The 25,334-nt window shown below is 38.5% G+C and overlaps 4 protein-coding genes across 4 annotated transcripts in view; 2 read left to right on the top strand and 2 right to left on the bottom strand.

The window, feature by feature from the left end:
* Positions 1-1,940: 1,940 nt before the first annotated feature.
* xkr5a (XK related 5a) lies at positions 1,941-6,954 on the top strand (the record flags this gene model as incomplete). The annotated part of the gene is made up of 7 exons (XM_079255606.1): positions 1,941-2,076; positions 3,360-3,543; positions 3,742-3,926; positions 4,045-4,257; positions 5,029-5,198; positions 5,429-5,540; positions 6,014-6,954. 7 exons carry the CDS (start codon positions 1,941-1,943, stop codon positions 6,952-6,954), a joined length of 1,941 nt encoding a protein of 646 aa, XP_079111732.1.
* Positions 6,955-8,732: 1,778 nt separating this feature from the next.
* Positions 8,733-15,754, top strand: tram2 (translocation associated membrane protein 2). Its single transcript, XM_079254923.1, has 11 exons — positions 8,733-8,858; positions 10,372-10,435; positions 10,659-10,768; positions 11,541-11,657; positions 11,791-11,849; positions 13,475-13,559; positions 13,748-13,818; positions 14,083-14,187; positions 14,283-14,426; positions 14,991-15,148; positions 15,237-15,754. The coding sequence occupies exons 1-11, from the start codon at positions 8,739-8,741 to the stop codon at positions 15,311-15,313; spliced, it is 1,110 nt and encodes a 369-aa protein (XP_079111049.1). The 5' UTR covers positions 8,733-8,738; the 3' UTR covers positions 15,314-15,754.
* A 720-nt stretch (positions 15,755-16,474) lies between these two features.
* On the bottom strand, positions 16,475-20,537 carry efhc1 (EF-hand domain (C-terminal) containing 1; the record flags this gene model as incomplete). Its single annotated transcript, XM_079255088.1, has 10 exons — positions 20,416-20,537; positions 19,305-19,526; positions 18,914-19,201; positions 18,642-18,800; positions 17,879-18,065; positions 17,468-17,682; positions 17,224-17,364; positions 16,890-17,103; positions 16,637-16,789; positions 16,475-16,491 (listed from the first exon to the last, which is right to left on the bottom strand). Exons 1-10 carry the CDS (start codon positions 20,476-20,478, stop codon positions 16,475-16,477), a joined length of 1,659 nt encoding a protein of 552 aa, XP_079111214.1. The 5' UTR covers positions 20,479-20,537.
* A 2,067-nt stretch (positions 20,538-22,604) lies between these two features.
* Positions 22,605-25,334, bottom strand: part of eva1aa (eva-1 homolog A, regulator of programmed cell death a) — a gene marked incomplete at its 5' end in the record, with an annotated part of 74,819 nt that continues 72,089 nt past the window's right edge. The window contains 2 exons of the mRNA XM_079255496.1: positions 22,605-23,388; positions 24,624-24,830. Coding sequence (XP_079111622.1) covers positions 23,009-23,388; positions 24,624-24,830 — 587 coding nt within the window. The 3' untranslated portion in view covers positions 22,605-23,008. The remainder of the gene's footprint in view (positions 23,389-24,623; positions 24,831-25,334) is intronic.

Below are 25,334 nucleotides of genomic sequence, written 5' to 3' on the forward strand. Positions count from 1 at the left end.
AATTTTGCACTTGTATCCATGTCTATTAGACAGTTTCAGTATTATTCAGGTGATAGACATTCCACCCACAAAAGATGAGACGAAGACTGTTAGCAACATATAAAGTACAATGCAGAGATGCTGATGCTTTCAAAAGGGTAAGGATTTTCCACCATCTCATCATTTACACAACATGAAATTATAAAAGATTTTGATAACTGGAAAAACTATCTTTCTTCCTGGAACAAGGTTGGAAAAAGGGCGGACTTTTAAAGCCCTGCATTAAAAACAGAGCACCTGTCGAGGAAACCCTTTTTGGGGAACAAAGACCACAAACAAAGACAAAGAACAGAGACAAATGTTGAATTCATACATTTAAAATGTACAACTGAAATATTTTAATTATTTAATATATACCACTAGGCTCGCTGAGCTCATAGATCAAGGAAACACTAAAAGCTGTTTTGTTGTTTCCGATTTACAAATGGATTCACAAGATTGCTATCAGTTTACAACGCAAATGCCAGTATCTGTGATGTGGGATTAAATCATTGCACACTGAATAGATAACTTGTACATCTGCCTCATGAGTCTTGTTCCTATACTCATATTCTGTAAATGGTCAGTTAAAAGGTTCTGTAAACAGATCAAACATTTAAAAATATATCTATGCATATCGGCTGCATAAAGCTAAAATTTCTCTGTGGCTGAAGGACAGACATGCATTCTGACTTACTGTGCTTCATCCTTCTGAGATACTCTCATAAGGAGTTAAAAGGGTGTCAAGTGGCAAAAAGGTTAAAAGTGGCCATCCTATGATGCCTACATTACACATCTCTTTGGTGCTGATGATGCATTGCAGATCAGGTCACAGAAGATTTACCAGCTATTGCTGAGCTTCTCCTCAATGAATGGAAAGAATTTAAGGAAGAATGACAGAAAGCATATTCGAGTCCCATAGGAAACTGACATGTGACTTCTCTGAGAATCCACACAGATCATTTTACTAAAAACATTATTCCCTCGATCATCAGGCTGTTATTATATATCTTCCATGCAGAAAAACATGACTGTATTGGCATCATTAATGTATTTCTCTTTTTTCTGCAGGTCTCCCTGGATAAAAGTTGCAGTCTATGTTATCTCTCTTTCCTGTCCTCTCCACTTCAATCAGCCCAGGCAGATGACTGTTCTGCTTTAACTGGGCTCTGCAGGAGGCTTTTCCTTTCTGTTATAAGGGAGATTTTTCCTTTCCACTATCGCCTCATGCCTGTTTAGGATGGGGGATTGGATCGAAGTCAAGATTTGTTGGCTTTCCGTAACTAGGCTATTTATTATGAATTAGCTAGAGTTGATGTGTCTGTAAAGTGCCCTGGGATGACATTGTTGTAAGGTGGCACAATAGAAGTTGAATTAAATTGAATATCTTCAATGACAAACATGATGAAAAGAAAAAGCTGAGGTAGGGGCAAGGTCGGGTTATCCAATGGGCATTATGGGCAAAGGCCCAGGGGCCCACACTCACTTGGGGCCCATGTAGGGCAAACATCTGCATTTTGGACATGAAACAAAATGTACATAAAAGCCAGATAGTTACACCACAGTGTTTAGCGTATTGCCACTGGTACCATTGGCTGGGAGATGTCAGAAATGTCGTGTCGCAGTGTATCATTCCCCCTTTTCACAATGTTGCGGTGGGAATGGGGGCCCCTGGAACATTCTGGGCCCAGGGGCCTGTGCACTTTTAATCCGGCCCTGGGTAGGGGAAAAGAGAGAAAGGTAGCTCTGACCGGTCACAGCTGAACAGTCTGTCACGGATGCCTCTTTAAAACGTCCTCTGACGTCATATATTTTGACAGAGGGACAAGCAGCGAGAGAAGAAGAATGAAACGGATGTACCCAGGGTGAACGATGCCCAGGATAATGTCACCGGTTTACTCTCGCTGCCACATATCCGCAACATGATAAACGCTGCTGCTGGAGCGGTCGCCCGCAGGATGCCGTCGGCAGCCCGGCGAAGCAGCTGCTGGATACAGTGGTGCCAAGCGGCTCTGCTCGGCGTGTCGGCGCTGGTCATCGTCGCCGAACGGAGCGCTCGTAAGTGGGCATAGAATTCCACGCGCTAGCGGGATGCTAGCTTATCAGGCGCTAAAACCGAACATTGTGAAATAATAGCTTGTGCTTTACCTGGGGTATTTAGGTTAAAATTGACATAAAATGTTGACTGTCGTGGGCTTCTGGTTGGAGCTCTTGTCAGCTACAGACATAATTCAGGTAGAATCCCAATTCAGAGGCGCTGTTACACTGCCATTACCAGTGAACTGGGAATCTGATTGGCTTTTGTTAACACATGGCACAGAACAGGTATTGTTTAGCCCGAATGGACGCTGAAATCAAGAAACTGTTGCCTCTAAACCTCCAGGGGCCATACGGTTTCATTGTGAAGGATGAATCAATTAAATTAAAAACCATAATTAACGATATCTGCTAGCTGACATTGATATTTCCTCCACTGATGCAGATGTGTCAGATTTGCCTTGTACTCTTCTCCCCCAAAAGGAAGACATTATAAAATCAATATTTAGAATATTATTAGCTCTAATATAATTAATTATACACATCTGCATTAAAACACAATTCAGCACAGTGCTATGTCCCCCCAAATAGTGGATCAATGGGACAAGGTCAGGCTGCTGTGTACAAAGTGTACTTTTGTCCCGTTGAGGTATACCCTTTCCTGAATATAAAAATACTGTGCTGGCTTTTAGATGCAGCACTCTTTAGGTTGTTGTCAAGAAAGTAATTTCAGTGCTGCATAAAATCATATAATATACTCTACCAGTCAAAGGTGTGGACATGCTTTCCCAATAAGCCTATCAACTTTTGACTGGTAGTATGTGTACGTACACACACACACACACACTCAATCACATACATACATACATACATACATACATACATACATATATATATATATATATATATATATATATATATATATATATATATATATATATATATACATATACATTATATATATATATATATATATATTTATATATATATATATATATATATATATATATATATATATGTATATATATATATATATATATGTATATATGATTAAACTAGTACTCCTTTTAGTGGATCTCATTAGAACAGACTGTTGCATTAAATCAAATTAAATTTAAAGGACATGTATGTGCCCTTTAATTTCACAAGGATTCTGTTGTTTTTTTCTGTTATCAAGATATCCTGTCACATTTGATAGCTTCAATGATTTGTGAATTATTTAAAGGCAACATATCACATTTAATGTACAAACACTCCATACCGAAACCCTTTTTGATCTGTGTGTCTCTTGTCTGTGTGTACAGTGATCTACTGTATTGGGTTTTACCTTTGGAATGAAGAGATGCAGTGGGCGGGCCTCACACTTGGCCTCTTCCTTCCTGGGACGGCAGTTCAGCTTCTTAGTGTCAAATGGTACTATGATGATGGTGATGACAGGCGATGTTACCTCTCTGTCATACATATTCTACACTTGGGCATATTCAAAAGGTAAGATCTTTGTAATTCCAGATAAGTAAATTAACATATAGATATATAAGGATTTGCAAAGCAAACATTTTTTTCTGGAAATAGACTGACTTGTTGGCATAGAGAGTGTAAGCTAGAGTTGAGAGGAAATTTTATTTTCACGTTGCATTGCAAAGGTTATTCCGACTGCTGTTTGTCTCTGTCTCTCTCTCCTGGTAGGTTATGGGACTGCATGAGATGTGTGTTGGAGGTGCAGGGCTCAGTGGCTGAACTTGGAGTTGCTGTCATGCAGCAGGCAGATGTTGCTGCCCTTTGGCTGCTAGAGGCACTTGTCCTTACACTGCCGCAGAGCCTGTTGCAGGCGTATGTTGTGGTGTCCACTGATGTGGGTTTCATGTCACCAGGTAAACTTCAGATGGATTAATGGCTCTTTATGATGTTTTGGACATATTAGCAGTCAAAAAATGTTTGAACAGGATTTAAAGTCTATTTTCAAATGCTTTTCCTCTGTTTTACCCTCAGTGGCCTATTGCTGTTGCTTGTGTGTGCTGTCTATTTCCTGGGCCCTGGTGCTGTACAGCCGAGCTTGCTGTCTAATTCGACCGGGCCACTTGGCCATGCCTCCAGCTGCCCTGCTGTGCCAGCTGGTGTGGAGGGCAGGCATGCTAGGTGCCAGGGTGACCTGCCTCATGTTCTTTGCCAGAGTCTTCAACTGGTGGGTCTGTGGAGTAGCAGGTGGGCATTGAATAGGTTTATTGCTGCTAAGGGCTCTGCATAGTGATGAATAGTGATTTCACTAATACTAAAAGTTTTAATAAAGGTATAAAAACAGAGACTATAATGTTATTTATTTATTAGGATTGATAGTTTGGATAGATATTTGGTTTTCATGTTGAAGACGCACTACAGAACTTTTGCAATTGTCTCAGTTAGGTGTCCTCTCTTTACAGCTAATTCAGCATCCATCTTCATCCTACATGTGCAGTGAACTCTCTCCAGCCAGTAAAAAAACAAACTTATCTTTTCTCTTGTTTTTATTTTATTATCTTTTTCTTTCATTTCTTTTCTTCCTCCAATAATGTCATCTTGCTTTTCTTTGTTGAATCTGCCACAATTCGCTCAGCAAAAAGGCAGGTGTGTTTATATAATGTCCTGCTGTGTGACCGACGCATAAAGCAAAACTCGGCTGCAAACATCACATGGCGTCCTGAATGAAAAATTGTATGGAGAGGTTTTCAACCTTTGGATGCGGGTGGGCAGCGATGGCTCCAGAAATACTTACAATAGATGTCACTGTGCTATGAAACAAGTCTGGAACGTGCAATTTTAAGGTTGGAAAGTTATGCAGTGCGTCTTTAAATTGAATCAATAAGTTATGCAATAATTCTCAGAGCTCTGCAGTATATCTCCTTGATCCAGTCTTGAGTTGCTTCTCTGCATCAATATGATACACTCTGTATGGATCCTCTGCTGCGCATTGTATTCTATTTTTGTGTTGACCTCCAGGTTTCCACTGGCTCACAGCCTCCTTCTGGCTGGTATCACAACAACCAGACATCTGCACTGGCCCCTGGTGTTGGCGTGCCTTTAATGGCATCCTGGGGCTTGTCCACGTCTTCCTCTTCCTAAACGTCAAGGATGGACCTTCCCGATTTCGCATGGCTAGTTTCTATGCTGTAAGATATGACTTTCAAACAAAGTGTTTGCCCTTCAACTAGTTTCTTTTTTCAGAATATTGTTATGAGTTTTAAGTAGGGCTTTACGTAACTGGGCCACACAAACAGCAAAAAGCACACATTCACAAGCAGATAGTTTGCACTGTCAGCCTCACCTTTATGTCCTCAGCTTTCAGTGACGTAAAGCTGTTTACAGATGACTGATTCTGTGACCTTCTCTCATCCTTTAGTTCATGCTAGTAGAGAATGCCACTCTGCTGCTGGCCGCCTCTGACTTCCTGAGCGAAGCATCGTGGGACAACATGACCCTTCCCACCACAGTGCTGTGCAGCTTTCTCCTTGGTGAGTCATTCTATTAACAGTATCTGCAATGAAACAGAAACTTAGATTATAATACTAATTTGACTATTATGAAGCTGTCTAATCTGGTATTTGAGTGATAAAACACCAGTAGGAACTCACAAAGGTTAAAAGTAGTTCTTGAAAACAACACAATGACTAATAAAGAGTGATTGTAATCTCTTAAATGTTACTACTCATCAAATAGGATCATAGGAAGGCAATAAAAGATGAACCAGTTAATTGGCTTCTAAGTCTTTTCACTTGTACTTGTGTACTTTGTGGAATCATTTCGGTTTTGTTGTGTTCATGTTACACAAGTATATATTTGTATAGGTGTTAGTATAAATGTTAATTAAGTATTAATTTCCTGCAGTCCCTCACTGCTATTTATTTGGACCATATTTGCGACAGATGAAAAAAAAAAACAAAACAATGCGGTAACATTAGATTTTTTCTGTCCTTTTTCTTCTTAGGGGCTACTTCTTTGGTATTGTACTACCGTTTCCTTCATCCCAAGTCTACAGAGATCTCCCAGGGTCCCAACAGCCACCACATGGGCAGCACGTGCATAGAACAGGGGGAGTCGTCCTTCTCTCTCGGGGACAAAAGTCTGCCAGCCCCTTCTATTCAAAACCATGGAAGCTTCTCGCTCTCAGGTGTAGCTGGCTCTTTGCTGGATCACCCAGGAAACTGTGGGGGCGGGCCAAACAACTCCTGCCCTTGCTACCACCACCATTGGCTCCTGATCCGGCTAGCTCTAAAAACGGGAGATCTTGGTAAAATCAACAGAGCATATGGAGCAGGAGGAGCAGCGGCCATACTAGACATGGAGGAGTACAACCAAGAGTTTAAAAGTAATGACGGTATCACTATTACAGCTGGAGGCAGTTGTGAGGGTGTCTCCACCTCTGAGTCCCAAGGGAAGGGCCTGGCACCCCTTTCAGACTGCAAAGACGAGTTCCAGAGCGTAAGTGAACCCACATCAACTGAACAACCCGAAGAAGAAGATGACAGTCTTGAGATGGAGAGCCCAATGGAGTCACCCACATCAGATTTCAAACGCAGTTCGCCAGAGGGTAAGTCTGTGTTTGGGGACAGTCCAGAGCCATATTTCTGCCCTACAGAATCAAGTTCAACTTTATACTTCAGTGCAGATCCGCAGTCTCCCAGCAGTGCAAGTAATCCTCATTTGGACATTGGGGGTCTGGAGCAAGGTGTTCATCTAAACTCCATCCCTAGCGATCCAGCCCTTCACAGAGATGTGCGTGGACTCATGGGTCGTGTTGGACCAAGATGCATATCCACTCCTAAATTGGACTCTGGAGGAATGGACTCCCCCTCCAGCGTCCTTCATCTTACAGGTCCGAGGAGGCAGCTCATTATGTCCCGCAGAGATGAAGATGATAACTTCTAGACATCTCATGACAAAATCAGGGAACTTGTTGACTGAACATTCCAGCTTATCCAACATTAATGTAACACACCAGCTTCATTATCTACTTGCTGGCAGTAATTTCACCTCTTTATGCCAGTATTTATTTATTTAATTATGTGGCATATTAAATGCAAAACACTAATGTAACATTTACTCTTAAAACATTAACAAATTTATAAATGTGTTGCTTACCCCAGATTCTGGACACATAGGTAAAATGCTCAGTCGTGTTGCCACTGGACATCAAATGCTGCAATTGACCACATGTACCATGCCAATGTACGTCTCAGATTGTAGGTCTCTTTCATATATGCTGATACAGCTGGTTGTTTATGTTACTGTATTTGCAGTTGTATAACAATAACTAACTTAATACTGAACTTAACAGTGACTGAAGTCTCTGACCTCTGAATCCTAACCCCTCTTTGCAAAAGCCAGAAATATTTGGCTTCCTAAAAGCACAAGTATCTTCTGTATCATATGTCTATTGATGTGATGCTGTGATATTTATTTATTTATAATTTAAAAATGAAAGAGACATATCTGCTCCCTTCTGATATAAATAAGCTGTATTTTTTGTATGATGTGAACTGATATGGCTTTGAGCAGGGCTAGTGTATCATATTGGAAAAACTGTGTTTGATGTTATAACTTTATTTACATGTTGACCATGTAACTGCTGAAGTTTTTTTGTAATTACTGTTATGTTGACAAAAAAAAAAAGAAAATCTCTCAGGCTCTGACTTAAAAAAGATTTCAAATGTCTACTGTGAGACTAAATGAAAAGATCCTTATGAGATATTTGTGGTGACTTTTTTATGTACCCTTGAGTGCTTTTTCCAAGGGACACAGTTTTGCTCATTACTGTTCTAAAGCAGGGATGAAAGTACTAATAAAGCAGTGAGATGATGCCTGTTATTCTTTTGCAGCCAGGCAATTACTGTATACATTTTGAACTGTAAAGTGCAAAGCCACTGGTGGCTTTAAGTAAGCAATAAAACATCCCAAGTGTTGGGGTGATTGGATTTAATGTATATGTGTTTTATTTTCTCATGCAAAGTAGGCTCTGTCAGAATTCTGAAGAGTTTATGCCTCTAAATATCTAAGCTTCTCTGTGATCCTCAACATTTAAGTCCTCTTATGTCCAGTTACTACTTGGAGGCTTTAAGAAGCACAGTTCTAATGCAGCAAATATTTTGACAAGTAACATTTGGGTGAAATTATGCAAGTATGATGAGGAATATGTACATTTATATCAACACTAAAAATACTCATTGTAGAATTTCTTATGTGACTCATGCTGTGATAAATGATCATTTATGCATTGATGTAAAGTGTCTCAGTTACTGAATCAAGTTGGAGCCATACTGTTACTGATGATGCTGTGATGATTTCCATTACAAATTTATCGTTCAAAAAACGTGCTCATCACGCAAAGTGACGCCGTCACGTTATAAAAATAATACATTAGAATTTTTCTTTTTTTTTTTTCTAAAATACTGTGATTTTAAATGTCATTATTTGATACGAAAATAAACTCAAGCATCTACATTTTGAAGCGTGAAAGTTATTGATTACCTTCCACAAGTTACGTCACGGGACACTGAAACTAACTCGTATTTTGAAAAAGGGAAAAAGAAAGGTATTTATGGCACTTGCCCTTTAAGACACGCGCATGCGCAAATCACCAACAAAGTTAAGTACTTCGTTGCCAGCAAATTTGTGATTTTATAAAATCACAGGGAAAACTCCAAAGAGTTGACATGGCATTTCGCCGAAGAAACAAGAGTTATCCATTTTTCAGCCAAGAATTCCTAATTCAAAACCATGCCGACATCGTCTTCAGTTTGGTGATTTTCATTTTGATTGGATTGATGTTTGAGGTGAGATGAACGCTGATTCTTTTTTTTCTTACCTTGTCCCACTCAGCTGTTTTAAACCCGCAAGTATGTTGCTCATGCACTGATGTAACATGAAATCCTACCCGGCAGAAACGAATTATGTTGTGTAAGTGTTTGCTTATTTCCTTGCATCTCAGACGTCCAAAGCAGTACAGTTTCGAGGGTATGGTAGCTGCTTGCTGTAGTTCACAAGTTTTGTGAACTGAGAATGTTGCTCTGCTCACAAAGTAGCGACGCTGATTTAAACTGCCCCAGTGATATACATCTTGAAACAGCGAGGAACAGACTGGCCCTATCACATGTATGTTGATTAAGATGTTATAAATATGAGGTGCATTGCTGTAAGATATATTCCTTCATTTGGGGAACACCTGAATTTTTTTTCACTTGGTTTCAAAACTAATCCACCTAAAAAGGGGAAAAAATAGATTTAAATGATTTTAAGTAAACCTAATATTTCCTTATATCATTTAGGTTATTTTGTTTCCAGTAGTTTTCTGCAACGTTTTAATGCCAAACTTTGTCAGCTATTGTTAAGCGCCAAATTTCTCAAAGAAGGAAATGCTTTTCGTGCATTCAAATTAAAAGCATCGCAGTTGCTTTCTATGTGTACATAGAAGCGTTCGCTATAAGAAGATTTTAGTTTGAAAGACACCACCGGAAACTCTTTGCCTTTTGAGTGTTCACTTTATGCTATTAGTTAACTGCCACGTCTCAATCTCTGAGCCGCTGTTTCTAGCCGCTGCGGTCCAACAGCTCCTGTTTAAAGTGAAGGGATTTCAGCACTGACATTCGCTGATGGAATAATTTAGAAGTTTTTTTTTTGTTGAAGAAATGATAAATCATATGCTCCAATACACTCCTCAGTCTCCGCCAGGACTTTTAAAGTTTCAGTCCGGAACTTTGGTTGTGATCACACAGCTGGTCGAGTTGAACATATGAAGGGGATTTCCTTCATTTTTCTGGTTTCGGGGAAAAAAAGGGAACAGCAGTGCTGCTGGTTGAAAACATGAATGTTTTAACAGTCTGTGTGCACAAAGCAGAACGTTTCACTTTGTTGCCCTGTGGTGGTAATTTACACATACAAATATAACCGTCTTGCTTCATTTTACATGTTTGTTTATTTTGCATATGGTGTTTCATTGTCATTTTCTCTCTCTCCCCATCTTTCTCTCGTTTGGTCGCTTTTCTTTTATCAGTTGTTTATTTAAGTTGGTTTTATTTGTGTTTTCATGCAGTCTGCATATAGTATCCCTAGTCATATTGTATCTAATTTTAGTTAGTTTTAATCTGTAATCACATTAGATATGCATGCTTTATATATCCTTGAGGTTGAAATATAGCTGCTCTAAAACGTCTGTCACTGCTGTTTTATTGCAGTTGCAAACTGCCTTTCTAAACACCTGTACAAGCTTTTCCTACACCAACTTTTTGGCAGTATTTTATTTTTATTTGAACTTTTTGCTGAATGGAATATTTCTCATTTAATTTCCAGGCAACAGCAAAGACAGCCATACTTTTCATTCAGCCTCAGTACAATGTCACAACATTATCACCAGGTACGAGTTTCTAAGTTATATTTAAACACTGATAACTTGGGTTTCTTATGTCAATTAAAAGCACATCATCCGATTACTTTTCCATTTGTACAGTTAACACAGTTTCAGTTCTGCAGTGCCTGAGTTTTGCGTTACTGTACAATTGTCTTTGAATTGTAAATATACAAACTGTTTGTATTGCTCCAGGATGTTTAACACACTCTGTTCCTCCTATGTTGCTTAGAAGGGGAGGTGACAACATATCAGTATGGATGGAAGGACTCTGCCACCATCCTCTTCTACTTCTTCATTGCCATCATCCTTCATGCAGTAGTGCAGGAGTATCTTCTGGATGTAAGCAGACACAAAACATCAGTAAATCATAAGTGCATACATGTCAAATGCACTGATATACTGCTTATTTTTAACCAAACACAAAAAACTGCAGTTGAAACAAATAAAATTGTACTCATTAAAAATAAATCTTTGACTTGGTGCTGAGTTGCTTTGATTCTTTCCCAACAAACGTGAGTTTTGTACTAATGTGTATTTTTTATTTATTTATTTTTTTAAGCTCATGTTACATTTCTTGCAGTAATGAATATTGATTATGTCTAAAATGTTTACTACTACTGTCTTTGCCTGTGTACTGCTCTGAAAATGATGCATATTGCAATCTGCTGTTGACGTGGCAAAGAAACAACAGTCTGAGCACTGAAACCAGGATATGGGCTATTTCATGGTAACTGCATTCAAATTAATGAAGACAATTTGAATCATACATTATAAAAAAAGGTACTTGGAAGTTCATTTTAAAGACACAAATAAAGACTTTACTCATTTAGTTAGAAGAGTAAAGTAGCATCTGGTATACCTTCAAGTATGCACACTTGTGTCATTGTTTAGAAATAGACCAGAGAGGAGGAATGTAGTTTTATCAAAGTGGCTTGAAAGGAAAACATTTTAAAGCAGGAGCCAGAAATAGTATCTGCTCTGTCATCTTGTCCTACTTATTTTTTTGTTACCATGACACTTTGTCTTTGTGCATGACAATGAAAAAAATTCTCATCATCTAACTTGACAAGATCTACTGGCACCCGCATGATCTGTTGTTTCCTTGTTACAGAAAGTGAACCGACGTCTTCACCTTTCAAAGAGCAAGAATACCAAGTTTAATGAGTCAGGTCAACTGTGTGTGTTTCACTTGGTGTCAAGTGTGTGGAGTTTCTACATCCTCATAACTGTGAGTGAAGTTTGACTGTCACACTGTTGTCAAGTGACAACTTCCTTGTTTAAAAAAATGTCTCTTATATTAACACAGAGCAGTGACGATGTTAAAGTACTCAAGTGCTGCTGTCTTTAATTTCTTCTCACAGGAAGGATACATCCTACACCCCAGTAGCCTTTGGGAGAATTATCCTCATGCACATCTCAGGTGAACATTGATCTTTGTACAGAGAAATAAGAAAATTTTGGAGTTTATACATAAACCTGAGGGGGTAATTTCATTTAATTGCAAGTTGTGCTTGTCAGAGCGGGTGCAAAATGTTTGCCAACCCACAAAGTCAATTTAAGTACTAGTATTTTGTTTCTAATGTTGCTGAAAAATTGCATTGAGTGTTTTTACAGTGTCTGAAGAGCTGCAGGTAAAAGGTTTGCCTGTTAACAGATCCAAGCACATCAAATTAGGCAAAAATGCTGTTTACATCTTAGATATCTAAGTAATAAAAAGACTGAAATGTTAGAAAAACTTCCCAGAGAGAAATCTGGGGTAACAGTTTTATCTGTTTAGAGGTTAAATCAAATCAAATAAATAATTTGTATAGCACCTTTCATACATTAACAGCACAAAGTGTTTTACATATATTGAAACAACAAGAACCACATAAGAGCACACAATCATTTACACACACATTGGGGGGGGGGGGGGGGAGCAGTTTCAAAATCCAAGAGCATTAGCATGTTTCAGAGACTTCATCATGACTTTAATATCTTTTGTCATGACTGATCAGTGATTTGAGAATTAGAAAAAATCCTGACTTTTCCTTGCTGTATAAACTGTTTTTTGTTGTGATCAAGTGGTGCATATTACAAAAACAGGTCTCAGTTATTCAAAGACAGATGCTGTTTTCATCCAAGAGTTAGTGGCCAAAAAACTTTTTAAACCTGTGCTCATATTTGGCTGTTTGCATTTGAATGGGATCCACATTAGCCATATGTGGTTAAATTTAGTGCTTGTTAACCTGTGCTTTTTGCCCGTTATAACTCTACAGCTAAGATTTAGTAGAAATGAATGAAACATGCAGATGTGTAATTATGTCCTTTTTTTCTGTTCTAATTGCTTTTTTCCCCCTTTTTAGTTTGTGAAAAAAGTTGTAAATTTGACTCTTATCCTTAAACCGTCTCATTAAACTGATACCAAATGTAGCTGAACATACTCTGATCTGGAGCTTATTTTATTTAAGTTTATTCAAGTTTATCTGCCTTTTAAATGATGACAGGTGGCTATGAACTAACGAAATAATGATCATGTCCGATACCTAACCAAGAGTCTTGATGGATAAGCCTAACTAAATAATAATTTCAAAATGAGAATGATTAAATTTAAAAAGAAACAAAATGACTCAACATTGAATTATTGCTTCACAGTAGCTATAAAGTTCAGTCTGAAAGCCTCTTGCTTGACATGTTGATATTCTATAAATCTCACTCGTGTAGATTTTGCTGCTCTTTATATGATATCACAGTTTGTTAATTTGAGTTATTTGTAGTGCTTACAGTCTAATTAGAGTTTTAAAGAAATATATATGTAAATTAGGAATATATGTAAATTAGGAGGCCTTGGAGGTCTCTTTTCTGTCAGAGGAGATCATTATGTAACGTAGACTAACACTTTTTGCTGGAGAAACCAGATGATGTTGCCAAGTTGGCAGGTTTCAGATTAAAACATAATCAGAGTTCAGAAGAGTAAGAAGCTGTGGCAGAATTCATAAATGCACTGAGTTGTTTATTGTTACTTCCTGATCTTACAGTATTTCCTCTCTGTTGTTTGTGTTTTAGGTTTCAGGTGAAGTTTTTCTACCTCACTCAGCTGGCCTATTGGCTCCATGCCTTGCCAGAGCTCTACTTCCAGAAAGTACGCAAGGTCAGTAGGGAGGCCCTGGGAACTGGAGGAGTTCTGGAGTGTGCCTTGATAAACTTTGTTTATATTTCTGCCTTTGGAAGTCTTGTAAAAATTTTGGATATGCATTAGATAGAGCGAGAATCTGGGGGGGAGCTTTATGGTGTGATAATCTGGTTCTTGTCCAAATAAAAACCGTCTTTGTTTTTCAGGAGGAGATTCCTCGTCAGCTCCAGTACATCTGCCTTTATCTGCTACACATCTCTGCGGCCTATTTGTTAAAGTAATAATCTGAAATAAAGATCTTTCAATAACTTTTTGATAAATGAAAACGGTTAGAAAGAAGTGTGCACAAAGAGTGAAATAAAAAAAAAAAACAAAAAAAGACAAATGAGGGAGGAGTCAGGATATGGTATAAAAATCCTCTAGCAGATTTGACTTCACATAACAGCCTCATCTCTCTAATATATAATTAACTGAAGTTGCTGATTTAGTTTGTCTTTTGTCACCTAATCTGTATTCCTTTTCCCTCTTGTATCGTATGCAGTTTGAGTCGTGTAGGTCTGGTGCTCCTCTTCCTCCAGTATGTGTCTGAGCTTGGCTTCCACATTGCCAGACTCTTGTACTTTACTGATGAGAACCATCAGAAAATGTAAGTGATTTTACTCTTTGTTGTATTATAAGGTCTTTTTAGCTTTTGACATGGCGTGCCTTTAGTTGACATGTTACTTTACCCTCCTGTGTCAGGTTTGATCTGTGGGCAGTGAGCTTCGTGTTTACACGGATGGCCACGCTGACCCTCATGTTTCTCTCTGTGGGTTTTGGCTTGGCTCTAGCTGAGAATCAGGTCCTGGACTTGGAGATGGGGAACTTCAACACTGTACTGATAAGGTGAGGCTTGGTGGCGAGGAAAATGAAGAGCAATGTCCAACAGTTGTGGATAATGATTCAATCTTTTTAGTACTGCTACAGTCACACCTACAGGACGTTTTTTTACAAAATATAAACTGAACATTAAGAAATACAACTTTTCAGCACATTCAAACATCTGTAACTCCACTCATCTGTTTATTTTCAGGTATGCCATCAATTGGAGTCAATATGCCTCGATAAATGCATTACTATTAAAAATACCTCATTGAACAAAAATGAAGTGTACTTGCTGTATGTATTTACATATTTGTTCCTTTTTTTTTATGTGTCAATTTCTTAATGTAAGCTCTGTCACTGTAACTGACTGCAGTTAGAAATGGCATTGGGTATTTTGTGGCACAGCAGATGTGTTTGCATCACAAGCAGAATCAAAGTAAATGAGCTGTAAAACAGTCTCTATGCTCCTGAGACGAAACTTCTAATAACGCGGAAATAAAGTGGTTTCATTTGACACAAATTTTGACGTTGCCAATTTTCCAAATCTAACAGCGGTGCTAATCTTCTTGCCTCGGGCCCTTTTAGGATGACAGTTCTGCTGCTGGTGTGTTTGACTCAATCTTGGCTACTCTGGAAGTTTATCCGCTTCCAGCTGAGACGCTGGAGGGAGTTCAGACATGAACAGGCTGTTCGCAAGAAGTCTGCCACAAAACAACCCCTACGGCCGCTGAAGAGGGACTCATGTGAGTTTAAGTGCTTGCATTTGCCGCGCGCTCATTCGCTCTCCAGTAAGTGCTGTAATGGGAGATTTTCTGACTCTTCTTTTTCCAGTTGGCCATCATGAAAATGGAGTTCTTAAAGCTGAGAATGGAGTGTCTTCTCGAACAAAGAAACTTAAATCCCCGTAAGATGGCACACTAACTGGCCTGAACAGCGACCTTGGCTGGGGCTAAGGTTTCACATCAGCACAGCTGTGAAGCTGACGGCCTACTGGCCTCCAAGCTTCTGACTGAGAACGTCCTGCGACGTTACAGGGATTCAGTTGCTACGGACTTAAGCCTGAATGATGGAAAATGAAATCCAAGGAATTCCCTTGAGCCCAAAAGACATTTACTCTTCTCATTGTATCAGTATTTTTTTTCTATTTTATTTTTATTATGCATCCATACAGCCTGCAGCCCAATTTTAAGGCACACCAATGTATGTGGAGTGATTGCAAAGTAAAGTGAGCACAGTCGTATCGCATATGTGTACAAATTGAATGTGTTGATGCATACCCTCAGACATAAGTACTGTACTGGTTGTAGTGTTTCAGCTCTTACAATTGAGCCAGCTTTGCTCGTTTTCCATTCTGGTCCACTGGAGCAGAACAGTGTTACTGATGATATGGTATGATATGAGCTAACTGGCAAAAATAGTATCTTTGACTCTGTTCCATAAACTGACTTGCATAAAGTACAGTATGTATGTTGGATGTTATGTCATTCCATGTTTTCTTTTTTTTCCTTTTCCATTTTGTTAATTACTTTATTAAATAACACAATTTTCTGAAATAAGTTGTGGAATTATCTGGTGTAAATTAAGTTGTTTCCTACTTTTTTTTTTTTTTCGTCAAGACATTTGTAGAAGCATCTCGAGTATTAAAATGACATTGCTTAGTTACAGCTGTTTCCTAGTAACAGTGCTTTAAGTAAAGTTTGAATAGAATTTGGCCAAGAACTTAAATGTTACTCTTCTTGATATGAACAGAAACATAAAAAAGTCCATTGCCACTGTCTTCTGTTCAGTTGTAGTTGAATAGGGAATGGAGCTGATAAAAATGTACTTCTGTCAAGAATTGTCTTGGGAAATGCATGCCATATGGGATTTTTGTGGTAAATTACACCATGGCAAAAGATTTGCTTATATTTTGGTACTTGACCTACACACACACACACATAGAATCCCATTTTGATTGCAGAAGATTCAACGTTTATTATGTTGAGATGTTTAAAGGATTTCAGTCATGTTGACTTGTTGTAGAATCAAGATCTGAAGCAACACAATTCCAGGATTTCCTTTTGTTAAGACTATTCCTTTTCTTCACCTACAAAGAGAGAGAGAAAAAACCCAAACAGGATTATTTTTTTTATTTGTAAAGAGAGACACCTACTGGATGAACAGTATTACTAACGCTAAATAAGTGAGTTTGAGGCTCAACAGCAATGGCAGATGTCTGATTTGATGTTTACCATTTTCTTGAGCTGGCAGGTTTTTTGTCATTTCCACACCAAGCTTCTGTCGCAAAGAATCGAGTGTCGGACCAGGGATCTGGCTTGAGATGGACTCCAGGTATTTAAGCACATAGTGGTCTACATCAATCAGCACAAAGCGGTGGCTGAAAACTAAAATCAAGAGTTAAGTGTTTTTATTTTGGTACTTTTTTGATGAAAGAGAGAGTTGTTAATTTATCTTTAGTGAATTTTCCCTCTAAAGGCTAGTTACCTTCCACAGTGGCTCCAATAGCTAAGTCTGCAGGTGAGTAGAACTCTGGATTTTCCACAGAAGAACCTGGTTTAGGGACACGAGTCTTTATCATGAACTTCCCTCCAATGACACCAGAGTTTTTAACAGGTTTTTCAAAAATACTGATCATGTCATCGGAAAGGAAATAGGACAGTATGAAAAGCCGGCCCTCATCTTCAGGGTGTGGGGAGTCCTGGAATGCAAAATAAAACAGCTTTGAAACGTCATTACTGAAAGTTCAGTAAACTGTTGCAACTACATGCAGCTAACAATTAAAAATGCTCCATTATACATGTGCCATAAAACATTTTACCAGCCGTGCGAGGTAGCGTAACACTGTTTTGTCATTCTCGAACATCTTCAACACGTTCACTCTGGGGGGCTTAGGATTCAAAGAATAGCAATTTTGGATAGAATCTTCAAGAGAACCAAATCCATTGTAGGGTGGAATCTCCTGTAAATACATACAGTGTATATATCAGAGTGTGAGTATATATGTATGTATGTATATATATATATATATATATATATATATATATTATCATGCAATTTCTCACCTTCTTCTTCTCAATCACCTCAACCTTCTTTGGTAGCTCTAAATTCCTATCTGGGTAGTTCTTCTGATAATATTGTTTTGTGAAATCATCACAGTCATTCAGGAAGAAGTGATGGCCCAGTATCTTTATTGTTTGGCCTAACTGGAAGTCTTTGGGGGCGAAGTACTCCTCTACATCTTCTGTGGACACCTCCATCACACAGCTTGGAAAGGTCTCTGACAGGAATTAGGAAGAAGTTATGTAGCACGTAAAGAAGAAAATATTTTTTTCTGTTGCAAATCTGGTATGGACAAAGAATTTACTCTTTCTAGTTAATGTTTGTCATGTGGTGACTGCATACATTTATCAGGAAAAGACTTTAAAAGACCTATAATTGTCTACAATTTCTGTATGACAAAAACAGTATTTTACCTGATTTGAGCTTCTTAGGTATCTTCTGTCTGCGCATCATAACGGGGAAGGGATCTCTGCCACTGTTTTTCTTATGGACCTCTCTGATCTCCACTGTGTCATCCATCAGGTAAAAGAAGATGACAACAGTTGACACATTTCTCAACTGAGGGTCTGAATGTTCCCACAGGCCAAAGAAACGAAGCACCTGATAAAGATCCCAGATGAGATATTAGGAATGAACACATTTTTTTTCTACAGTTTTAATCAATATCAAACAATTGATTCCTAAAAGATTTCATGGATTTTAATTCCAATAATTATGTTATTGCTGTTTTTGAATGGGGGAATTACAGGGAATTAAATTAGTCAACACGGAGCTCAAACCATGTCTTTCAAGATGAGTCAAATGATTTGGAGGAAAAAAAGGGACAACTGTTTTTTCAATTTTGCTTTTCTTTTTAATGTGATGTTGGACCATAAAGCTTTGGGGGAAAAAAAAAAAAAACACGCTGAGTTTTACACATCTTCAATGCAACTCTATATTCATAATCTGACATTTAAATAGTTTATGCTCAAGTTTGAACAATGTTAAATGAAAAAACACCAATAACTAGAACTCTAAATATAAAAGGTAGCATAATCCCAAAACATATTCTCTATATATGAACTATACAAAAATACAATGACTGTATTGTCCTCTTTCCTGTTCATACTGTTGGCATCCAAATGTGCATTGGTAATAGCGGCCAATGAAATAAAAAACAAAGTGAATTTAATTTACCTTGCGGTCCATGGTAAGAAACCTGTGCATTTTCTCAAAGTTGGAGGGAGTAATGTTACTGTCATGTGATGCCAATTTAGTTCTGTGAGATTTGCTGTAAAGATCCTCTGGCATTGGCTCTGGATCATTCAGAAGAATGCCTTCTTTTTCCATAAATTCCTGTGCAATGAATGGAAAAATAACAGATAGAAAGCATACTTACAAGAGTAGAATTCTACCTAACATGCCATGTTTTGTCAGAAAGAGAGCATTCATACACATGAGTAGTGTACCTTTGTGAAAGCGTCACAGTGTGTAATGTGGTACTTGACCCCATAAACCTCCAGGTCAAAACCCAGGTTGAGGTCTTTCCAGTGATAATGCTCTCCATGTTCATTCTTTGGCAGACGCTGACGTGTGATCCGTTTCCCCTGTGGTATCCCAGAGTTCTCCACCAAAGGCTCAATGATGCACATGCTATCATCTTCAAGGTAGTAGTAAATGATCACGTAGCGTATGCGGTTTTCCTCTTCAGGGGAAAACAATATATCCTCCATGAAGTATGCATAAAAGCAAAGTACCTACATGGTAATAAAGGGGAGGACAACATATACATTAGGGTTTCAACTGGAAACTGACAAATAACCATGTTTATTAGTCCTGATATTTTTTATGCAACCAGACCTTCTTGTCGAGGGCCACATAGACTGGGACATACTCTTCATAAACTGCCTGTTCAGAAGGGCCATATGTCATATCTGGTTCCTCAAAGGACACTTCACTGATCTCCTGCTGAACTAGCTGCTGTGATAAAAGTGGATCCTGACCAATTCCCACAGAGGGGTGCTGAGGCAGGGTGTAGCCATTCCTACAGGTCAGTGTCTGGGGCCGATGGAAAGCAGACTTCTGCAAGAAAATCATTAGAAACATATAAATTCAAGCACATGAAACATTTGACAGAGTCGCATATACCTTGCTTAAAGACCTAAGCAACATATTATGTTTTAATAAAAAATAACTGAAATGAGTGGTTTGCATTTGATATTTGGGGCCATCTCTTTCTTTTTATTTCTTTCTTCATTTATTTCTTGCAAAATAATTTTATAATGCATTGAACATTTTGGATGTATGGCAAGGCTGTAAAATATATAAATAAACTGGCCCGTTAATAATCCGATTCTTCATGTACCTGATGTACCTGAAGCAATAATTTTTGTTTACTGAGACACCATGCAGACATCTGCCAGGCCACAGTAATTCAGTGCTATGCCTCAGCCTCATCTATTCATAGTCAATACAGGAATGTCATAAATTAGAATATTAGCCAAAAAGTTTTTCTTTTACTAAAGCAATTCAAAAAGTGAAATACAGATCTATATATAGTCATCGCACACAGACAGTAGATTCTTAAGAATTTTATAAAAATCCTTTTTTATAAAAAACAAAAACAAAAAACAACTTTCTATTTTTCTGAAATGTTGATTTGTTAATTTTCATTTACTGTAAGTTGTGATCATCAACATGAAAAGTAATAAACACATGTAGCTGACATATATCTGTATGCGTGTGGTTTATCTGTGTTTTTGACCAGTTAAGATGAGCAGTTGATACAGCTGACCAGGTATGAAGTCAAGCATTACTATTCGAGCTAAAGCCACTGCACTGGTAATATTTATAAAACAGAGAAACAATAGTAAATGCTCCTTGACATGTAAAATAATGTCTGTCAAAGGTTAACCCTAACTTTACCTAAGGTTTAAGCCCTTCAAACAGCATGTAGTTATAGCTTTATTACCTTCACATCTCGAAACGTGTATCCTGGTAAAAATGGTAAACCGTTGTTCCACTCAAAAGACATTTCGAACTTTTTCCACAACCCTTTTTAAAAACAAAGAAAAAAAAAAAACTGTACAAAACGGTCTTTTCTCGTCTTGAAAATGTAAATTTTTGCTGCGAAGCTACATTATAGCTTCGCCGTGGAAGGCTATGTTTATGGTATCCATGGAAACGACAAAAGCACGGCAATTTCCCCCTCCCCCGTATTTGCTTGAAAGTGACAACAATAAATTCCAAGTCAATTAAAAGACATAAAATAAATAGTCGCAGATTCGAGAAACGGCATGAAATAAAAGGGAAACAACACATAAAAATATATAAATCAAGTTAAAATTAAAACACGTTCAATTGAATATATACATATTCCCTATTATCTAGTTAAGCTTTGCAAGGATTTCCCTAAATGCGTTTGTGTAGCTACAGGACGAGAACATTTACGATAACATAAACATTAACATAAGATTAATGTGCTCTGCTTATGTAAAAACTGTAGAGCCGAGATTCTACCACAAGAGGGCGCAATAAATGCACTTTTTCCCATCACTTTTCAAGCGCTTGATTTGCAAGCGGGGCTGTTTGCTTGTTTTATCTGTGGTATTAAAGCTATTTATTTACTATTTACTCCCCGTTTCAGTTTCCAAGAATTTTCCCCACTCAAAATAAAAGATTAAAATAATTTGTACAGAAAAATATTAATGACAGTTTGTTTATTTATTTATTTATTTTTATAACACAGTGTATTCCAAGCACAGGATTCATGTTTTGGTCTCGCATAATTGGCACATTTTCATTCCTTTCAGTCATGAGGAAAAAAAGCTATACAGAGTGATGGTCCTTATGAAGATGATCCTGTTCTGTAATTCTTTAATTTAACACAAGGAAATACAAAGCTTTTTTTTTTTTTTTTAAATAAAAACTATAATTTCTCAAATGTTTGAATCCATGGAAACACACAGAACTGGGAAAATGGTAGCTTATATGGTCAAACTGGCAACGTTAGGCAAAAAGACAAACCCTAACCTTGACTCCAAAGAGAAGCACTTTGCATGTCCACTGTGAACTTTTTTTTTTTCCGGCAGTGCTGGTTCCTTCTTCAGATGGCAGTGAACAGCAAATACCACAGACATCTGCTTAGCACTGATTGTATTCAAATAAGGGAGAAGTGTACACTATACCTGAAGTTTACTTAGTATTTGATAACTTAAGGACCAGCAGAATATGTTTTTTGCTTCAGAACCAGTACATTAACAGTACCAGTAGAGCACATTGACATATTCTGGTATGTTACATTTACATAAGAGAAGATAGCAAGTGCAATATTTAACACAAACATTTGGATTTTACACAAGCTTCACTTCAGGATAGTTACACATTTAAAAAAAAAGGGAATACAAATGTGAAAAGATCATTTTAGGGTTTCCAATTAATAAATAAACTGACCAGTTACTGAGAGACACACCTGCTGCAATCGTGGCAACAGTGACTTTATAGCTAGACAAGGCACTGCAATTTGAATAATTGTCTTTGTGAAAAAAAGGGTAAATCACAGAGAAAAAACCTCTTTGAGGCTTGCTATAGTTCTAGGTCTTTTCTTTAAATGTTGACAGAACTATTTAAATTACCAGAGTCCCTCCATAGGAAGAGAGCACATCAGCCAAACACAGAAACACTAGGATTGCATCCCTGAGGTGCCAAATAACCTTCGCCAAGTATAAAAATATCTCATAATAAACCATACATGAGAACACAAAATACACAACATCAATAAACTATTAAATATTATAAAATATATTTCATGAGGGTTTTTCATAAACCCTCCCCTACCCCCCTTTTCATCACACATGATCTTTCTGTCATTCTCTATCTCTCTCTCACACACACACACACACACGCACGCACGCACGCACGCACACACACGCACACACACACACACACACACACACACACACTCTTTTGGTTATATAAAGCTCAAAAGGCAGCATGGTTCACTGTGGAAAGATTGTCTTACTCTGTCTCATTGTCAAGCGCACTAAATGCCCCTCTGTTAAAGTTCACACTTGAATACTGGAGGGTAGTGAGCATAAAGCTCCAAGTGTCACAGTCTCTTCCAGCTGCCTTGCGTTCTGTATAAAACAGACCAATGTGAGGTCTTGGTCCTTCGGACACTATGTAGTCTCTGCAAGGCTGTGTATGTCTAAGGCAGCTAACCTATAAATCCCCACTTCAAACGACACGCTGAGGTCACCGGCAAGTCAGCGTAACCTTTCACCTCTCACTTCCGGCAGTATGAGCCAGCTAAGAGGCAAGCTTGCCATGGAGAGTGGGAGTTTATTGTTCGACTGAAGGGGGTACAGCTTATGATGCCCAGAGGAACATGTGAAACACCAGAGAGGGAGGAACTTCCTGTCTTCTCATCAGAGTCCATGGTTGCTTTTGCATTCTAGCTCATAAAGCTCCACATGGACCTTGTCTCTTTCCCCCTCGAACCCAAGTGCATCCTAAAATTTGTTCAAGTCAAGTCAGCCTTCTGTTTAAAAGTCCCGAAGCAGCCCTTAGTAATACCGATTGAGGCTCCGTGTCCCAGGAATGTCCGGCTGCCCGTTCATCCAGATCTCACGGATGATTCGCTCTCTTTCCTCAAGCCGCTGTGCTCTTTCCAGCTCCTCCGCTGACGTGAACACGTTCATGTTAAGCGTACGCTCAAAGCGTCTGTGTCTCCGTGCCGACAGGTCTGAGGTGGTGTCCCAGTCTGAGTCTGAATCGCTAGAGTCGGAGGACGAGTCAGCGGGGCGCGGACGTTTCTTAGCGGGGGACCGCTGGCGAGGTTGGCAGTCGGTGCGACAGGAGATCTGGACCACCAGGGCGAAGAGAGTGAGGAAGAGGCCCAAACACACGCCACAGACGAAGAATAGTGCAGCCCTCTCTGGGTGGTCTGTTGTAGAGGGGAAAAGAGTGTGGAAGTCAGTGAGGGAAATGTTACTTTTAGTAGAATTCTAACCAAAAATAATTCACATATTTAATTGCATCTTGCTGACAGTAGCTGAGATTATTTTATCTTTTTGTGGCCTGCTTAGCCAGTCATGTTTTACTGAATGTAAATGAACACTGGGTTACTCCCCCTGGCTTTGTATCTCATTTTACTGTAGCTGCGATGATGCTTTTATTCTTCTGTTCCTCTTCATTCTCACAAACAAATCTCTTCTCTCATTTCATCGTCTTCATCTATTTTCAAATACACATAGATCTATACGTTGCAACTGATAAAACTAAAGTTTGAGGTCTGCTTAACACAGATTCCATCTACATATAACTGCAGCTTCTTCTTGCCTTTTTTGCCTGCACTCATGCTCATCCCATCTCTAGCAGTTTTGCGAACCTTTAAGCAGGATTCCCATGTTGCAATCATCCCAGTGGTTTGGCTCTAACCAGCTGTTTACATTTAGCTCAGCTGCAGCAGAAGCCATCTCAGCACATTTCTTTCCATTTGTGTCATCAGACCCTCTGACTTTTGCAGAGCTCCAAATAGAAAAGGAAGTCAAATAAATACATGTTTTTAAAAAGATTTTTGGCAACTTCTTCTGGCAGTCTGATATTCCTATCCATGATATAAGATGCACATGGATAATAAAATATGAAAGAGGATTAGATAAAGTATGTGAGAAAAAGTTCAATGCTGGGCAAGCAGAGTATCTCCTAAAGCCAATTTACAGCACATGTCTTTTATGCTTATTTGAATCCATGCACACAACATTAAACTATGTATAAACTATTTATTTGAGCTCTGAAAGTAGGAATTGGTAAAAAAAAAAAAAGGAAAGTCCAAAACTTTTCCAGAGTGATTTTAAACAGCTGCCTGGTGCAGGTGACCAACAGTATGTGGTGTGTTCAGCCATTATCTCTACTTTACATCTGCATTCCACGAGCCCACATTTACCCCACCTTTGAGTCCCAGAAAGTCCCACAAAGCACACACAAAACCATGCACAGAAATTCAAAAAGAAACTGCAGGTTGCTTTTAAAAATCAGCTTAACTGCTCACTGTTAGAGATGACAATGACAATACAACAATGCATCCTTCTAGAAGAGACATTCCTAACTAAAAACACATTTTAAGCATTATCTTTGTAATATGGGATGCCGCATCACATTTAAAAAATGTTGTCCTACCTGAAATATAAGTGTAGGCTGCGAGAGCGTTGCTGATGAGGGCCATGTTTCCACTGGAAGTGGAGTTAATTATTGGATTCATGCTGGATGGTGGAATCAGACTTTCTTCTACACTTTCTCTTCCTCCTCCAGCACCTCTTTCTCCCTCTCCTTCGGTTTCTGGTTGCTTTTCGTTGAAGGGGTTTGTCTCCCGAACCTTTATCCTATCTATCAGTATGATGGCAGGAACAGGAAAGTGCAGTTTAATGGTATGAAATCAACAAGAGTCTAAAATGAAAGTCACAACGTCAAATGCAGACAGGATATATAAGGTCTGAATATGTGGAAATGGCCATCGGAAGGAGTCTGCAGCAATGTATGACTACGTTAGTGACTTACGGTAAAACAAGAGTGCATCAGACAGAAAACTGAGTCATCTTATGTCTCAGAAGAATTTTATATGCCTTTCCTAAAATGCACAGATGTTCGTTGGAAATGTGTGATTCAGCAGATAAAACAACATCCGCTTCGGTCAAATTCACCATTACTCAGGTCATTAGGAGATGGAGAAACACATGGAAAAAGTTTTTTGTTTTGACAACAATTCAGAAGCTCCCGGAAATCTCAGAGGAATTTCTATTTATAGAAGAGAACAGCTGTTTACTCCTTTGGATTTTCATCATCAGAGGCCTGTTTTTCATGACTGTGTTTAGAAGAAAAGGATTCTAAGTA

The sequence above is a fragment of the Telmatherina bonti genome (genome assembly GCF_933228915.1).
Source record: "Telmatherina bonti genome assembly, chromosome: 16".
NCBI classification, from domain to species: Eukaryota; Metazoa; Chordata; class Actinopteri; order Atheriniformes; family Telmatherinidae; genus Telmatherina; species Telmatherina bonti.

Excerpts from the sequence above, each read along its gene's own strand:
- tram2 (XM_079254923.1), top strand. The coding sequence starts at position 8,739 with ATGGCATTTCGCCGAAGAAACAAGAGTTATCCATTTTTCAGCCAAGAA. Across the intron at positions 8,859-10,371 it reads TGATTGGATTGATGTTTGAG|GCAACAGCAAAGACAGCCAT; the intron begins GTGAGATGAACG and ends TTTAATTTCCAG. Across the intron at positions 13,560-13,747 it reads ACTTCCAGAAAGTACGCAAG|GAGGAGATTCCTCGTCAGCT; the intron begins GTCAGTAGGGAG and ends TTTGTTTTTCAG.